The sequence below is a fragment of the Cyprinodon variegatus genome, unplaced genomic scaffold (assembly GCF_000732505.1).
Source record: "Cyprinodon variegatus isolate N-32 unplaced genomic scaffold, C_variegatus-1.0 Scaffold870, whole genome shotgun sequence".
Classification (NCBI taxonomy): Eukaryota; Metazoa; Chordata; class Actinopteri; order Cyprinodontiformes; family Cyprinodontidae; genus Cyprinodon; species Cyprinodon variegatus.
In genome coordinates, this window is record NW_015151323.1 from 258,259 (window position 1) to 263,314 (window position 5,056).

At 36.4% G+C, this 5,056-nt stretch overlaps 1 protein-coding gene across 3 annotated transcripts in view; it reads right to left on the bottom strand.

The window, feature by feature from the left end:
- The window catches only part of trpm7 (transient receptor potential cation channel, subfamily M, member 7), a 54,730-nt gene that overhangs the window by 8,147 nt on the left and 41,527 nt on the right, over window positions 1-5,056 (bottom strand). For all 3 annotated transcript variants that reach the window (XM_015397542.1, XM_015397541.1, XM_015397544.1), the window contains exons 33-34: window positions 1,998-2,042; window positions 1,848-1,913 (exon numbers count right to left, since the gene is read on the bottom strand). In XM_015397542.1, coding sequence (XP_015253028.1) covers window positions 1,848-1,913; window positions 1,998-2,042 — 111 coding nt within the window. The remainder of the gene's footprint in view (window positions 1-1,847; window positions 1,914-1,997; window positions 2,043-5,056) is intronic.

The following is a 5,056-nucleotide window of genomic DNA, read 5'->3' on the forward strand; positions in this document are numbered from 1 at the left end:
TACTGCCACCTACTGGTTGGTCACATCACAGTGCGGTATGGCCTGTTAATCAAGTCCCAGTGCTGTATCTGGTGTTTGTCACAACGCGCTATTATCCAAGTCATCTTGAAAACATTCTTCTTCCAAATGTTGGCTACATATTACGTGTTTTTTCTCTGGCCAGAAGTTCAATAGCAAATCCTCCCTCTTGAAGTTGGCAATCCAACGATGAACCCGTCCGTGAAGGATCAGGAATCAGAAAGGTGAAATAACTCATTTTATTTCCCCTTTTACCCGCTCTATTCCAACATTCAGCTGCCATGCACGTGGGCATTGTCACTTTAACTATAGCTCTGGTGATCTGGTAAATACAAAAAGATTTTCTTTTATTACCCATTATATTTAATTATACTGGTAAGAACGGAAGAAAGACAAAAAAAAAAAAAAACTGCAGAGTCAAGGACATGATGAGGAAAACAAAACTTTTTAGACTTTTTTTTAACAGTTGTAGAGAAATTGAACAACAAATGAAACAGAAAATAGTGAGCTTTAAAGTCAAGAATAAAAAGAATCGGCTGCAATAGAGAAAAAAGAAATAAGAGTGAGATCTGAGGCCTTAATTAGTGCTGTGGTTAAGAAGCAAGAAGGACCTTTAGACCAGTTGGTGTCAGCTTTCGCACGACTTAAAGGCTTGCCTCAGCTACATTTACATGCAAGAGGTGCAGCAAGAATAATGATGCAGAGATGAGACAAGCTGCTTTGAATCAGGAACAGAAAGTAGCAGCGAGTCTGTATGCACAACAAATAATTGCATACAATCATTAACTCCTTTTCCAGTCCTGTGGAACAATAGGGTTTAGTTAGGTGATGTGGGAACCAAACACCAAAGAGGAACAGATGACGTCCAAACTCCTAATTGTCATAACAATGCTGCATACCAAACAAAAAACAAACAAAAACAGCTTAACAATTTCCCAGAGTCAACATAAGTTTTTATAAAACTGGAAATTTGAGCTCAAAACATTTAATTGTTTGGTTTTCCAAAAAGTAAAAAAAAAACAATCTACTGGACTTAGCTTCCTGGATGGGAAGCGAAACGTCTTCAAACTTCGAAACATTTTCAATTAAAAAAGTCAGAAATAGCGTCGGGTTTGAGGCTTTATACAGTAGCCTAACAAAGCCTTGTTTTTGTTTAGAAAACATGCACATTGAAATGGACAAACAGGTGCACCCCTTTGGATTAGGTGCTGTTTGGCTACTTTTGTTAGCTTGCAAAGAGTTTGCAAAAGTTTGCAAAGAAACCAAACGATCCCAATTCCAAAGGGGTGGATCCGTTCGTCCGTTCCAATTAACATGTTTTCTACTGTATAAACCTTCAAACTCCACGCTATTTCTGACATTTTGAATTGAAACAGCTTCCTGAATGGAAAGCAAAACTTCTTCAAACTTGGAAATAAAGTCCAGTGGATTGTTTTTTAGCTTTTTTGGAATAACTATGACCTGGATGACTGAGAATCTTCACCTGCAAATTAATATGATCAAAGGTTTTATAAACAGATTAGGTCAACCAAAAGACAAAAATATTAAAAACCTCAATCCTTCCAGTTAGCCATCAAAACCATGATTTCCACTTTAACAAGAGGAAGCAAAGTAAAGCGCTTGTATAAATAAAAAGGCAATGCTGATGACGCTCAGTCACTGGTTCCCTGTGGAGCAAAGGGCTTCATGTGTGCGGAACATTTCTGAGATCTCTTATCTGCCTCCATGCTTCCTCATTCTCAAACTTCCAACTGGGGTTTTAACAGAACAGTCAATCACCTTTGAACCAAACCAGAAATGTTTGGATTAATGCTGTATGGTGTTTTTACCTCTAGGGGGCACAGGAGTGAAGGGGATGCTCTGAGACAGCCTCATTAAGTTGTTCCTCTCCACAGCTTGAATAAGAGTGAAAAGCAAAGATACACATAAGAACAGAAGCAAACTTACCCAGGAAATATTTGATCACTAATACAACTCACCTGAGTATTGATAGCTTTCCATGGGTTTGAACGGTGAGCCAATAGCTGAAGAAACACAGAAAGGAATGTCTCTTTAAGTGCATGAGGCAGAATTGATGTGGATACATTTGATAACATCCAGAGCAGTTCCTCTGCCTGCCACTAGATGGCCATATATAACAAATAACCCATAACACTAAAATTTAAAATTCATTTCAACAGGTAGAACTTTCCCTTTTTGTCCTTCTGCAAAAACCAACCTGAACACCTAACTGATGTGGATGAAGAGCAAAACCTGACTAATGGCTGAGCGCTGCTCCCCAATCATCAATCGGAAAACAACGTAATGAGCTCTGGTGTTTGGTGTTAGTGAGAGTCAGTGTGGGTTCAGAGCAAATACATCAACATCTATAACATTACTAGAATTAAATGAGGAAAATACTGCTGCAGTAGAAATGAAACAACATAAAACGGGGATATTAATTTAATAAAAGCATTTGATACCATCAACCATACGTTATTACTATTATATATTCCAAAATGCAGCATTATGGGATAGGAGGTACAGTTCATAAGTGGTTGAGTAGTTATTTGATTAATTGGGAACAATTTGTACAGCTTGGTAATGATAAATCAGATCTCCAAAAAAAAAGTGGACACCTCCAAGATTCAGTGCTAGGATCCAAGCTTTTGATTTGGTAAATTAATGTCTAGACTCAATGAGTGGTTCAATTACAATAAATTGTGAATAAATTGGAATAAAACTAAATAATTTTTTTACAATGGTCAAAGTGGAGAATCCTGCTTCACAGCAGCAGGTTGAGCCAAACATGACCTCAAAATGTGCAGGGTCATCTTTGCTAATAATTGTATGCTCCGGAGGGATTTACCATATTAACAGGAGAAGCGGTGCAAGTCAAATTAGACACTGTGGTTGGACATTTATAAATGTTTTAAATCAGGTTGGGTCTGGATCGAGACCGCGGTCCGCTAATCCGTGACCACTAAACTAGTGGAACAGGTAAATGACTTAAATTCCTAGGGGTCGTTCTGGATCACAAACTTAACTGAAAACTTAATTAAAATACATAAAGCAAAAATTATGTAAAAGTATTGGACTTCTAAAAATAGTGAAAAACATTTTAGAATTGTTAACAGAGCACATGATATTACAAATTTGTTAATCCATATATGACTTAATTTATAGAGGTATGGGGCAGCACATTAAACCGACTTTAAATCTGTGACAAAACAAATCTATGTGAATTTGACACAACGTGAATGATAGAGAACATACTAATAAATAGTTCATTCAATCAAATATCTAAAAATTAAGAGCCTATTTAAAAATGCTATTAGTTTTGTTTAAAGGCAGAAAAAGATTGTTGCCAATACATTTACAAAAGTGCTTTGTCTTATTTCAAATGATAGAAATAAAAGGAGGGAGTAAGATTTTAAAAGCTTAACTGTGTGAATTACTTTAAAATTAATATGCATTTCAGAGCACGGAGTAAAAATTCAAAACAGTTTGGATGATGAGTTAACATTTACTACTACAAATCAGTTTAAAAGACTTTATAAAACTAAATGTATAAAGTCTTATACAGCTCTCTGTGAATAATTGAGAATAATATATTGTTTGCAACACATATTGTACTCCATGGTATTCCAAATTATTTTGGGATTAGTGAGACAGCGGAAGGTCCTTATCTTTGATTGTTTTCTTCTTCCTTTTCCCTTTTCACTGGTGTAATAATTGTTGCCACAGAATGTGGATGTGAATTACTGATGAAACTGCTAAACTGAGTAAATAAGTAAAATGATTGATATCTTTTGCTTATCTACAGCCTGACATTTTCTCCATTTTTCGTTACAGATGAACTAAAGCTAAATCTTGCGACAGATTGTTTACAGGATTTAAAACTGGACTTTGACTGGGCTTTAGTGACACCAGAAGAAGCCTTTATCTAAAATTTTCCACTGGTTTAGAAGCTTTGTCCCTCTGGAAGACTACTTCCTCTCCCATCAGGTATTTTATTTAAGCTCCAGGTAAAAGGATAATGGACCTCTGCTGAGGTCAGGTCCAGTCAGCGGCCCAGCAGTTGAATTTAATGAACCTGCTTTTAATTTCTCCACTTTATACTATATGCTAAGCTCTTTGGTTTACATGATGCAATTTGCTCCGACAAACCTGAGGCTTTCACAGGACATCTGGATTTATGCTGAGATTAAATTAGCTATGGTTTGGCGCTTTTCTAATAAGATTACAGCCAGCATCCAAGCTAATGTTTCTTCATTGGATTAGCATCCACTTTCAATAACTTCCTCATCTGCTAAGCCATTTCTGAGCTTTTATTTAAGCTAGCTGAACATGGGCTACTGAGGCCAATGTTTTGGTTGGCTGTTCCAAACACCTTTCAAATTTTTAATTAGTAAATTATTGTGTTTGAAAGCCTCCTTTTCATTTTGCTCCACAACAATGTGTAATCCCTTGATGTGTTAGATAATATCTCAATTAGGGATGAAACTATTTATCGGACCAATTGTGATTAATCAATTATTGAAATAATTTAGTAATCGATTAATCGTTAACTGGAGTGTAGCGACTCGTACCTTTAGCAGACAGAGCAACCCACTTAAAGCAGTAATTATTTCAAAGTAAAAAAAAAAAAAATTAAATAAGTAAACATTTTGCATTTAAGATAAAAATCTTTTTCTTCAGTCTATACGCCATTTTCAGAGCTACTCGAGTGGAAAAGTTTCATTTTTACTATATAGTCCACTATATAATCCCCACTCCATATAGTGATGGAGGGATTTAGGGCTTAGGGCGGACGTTCAGACACTGTAAGCTTGTATGAGCTATGAGAACAGCAACTTTTAAACACATCGTGCACAAGGAGAATTGGGCTCGTGCACACTCTCGCACGCGTTTAATAGACGTTCCCTCTCGGGAGTGGGTGCGGGGTTGTGTATGTGCATTTTTTTTTTTTTTTTTTTTTTCTTTTTAAGTGGAGAGGGCGGGTCCTTTAAAAAACAGTCTGTGGTTGTAAAGTCATTACATTTACACAGTACTGTGT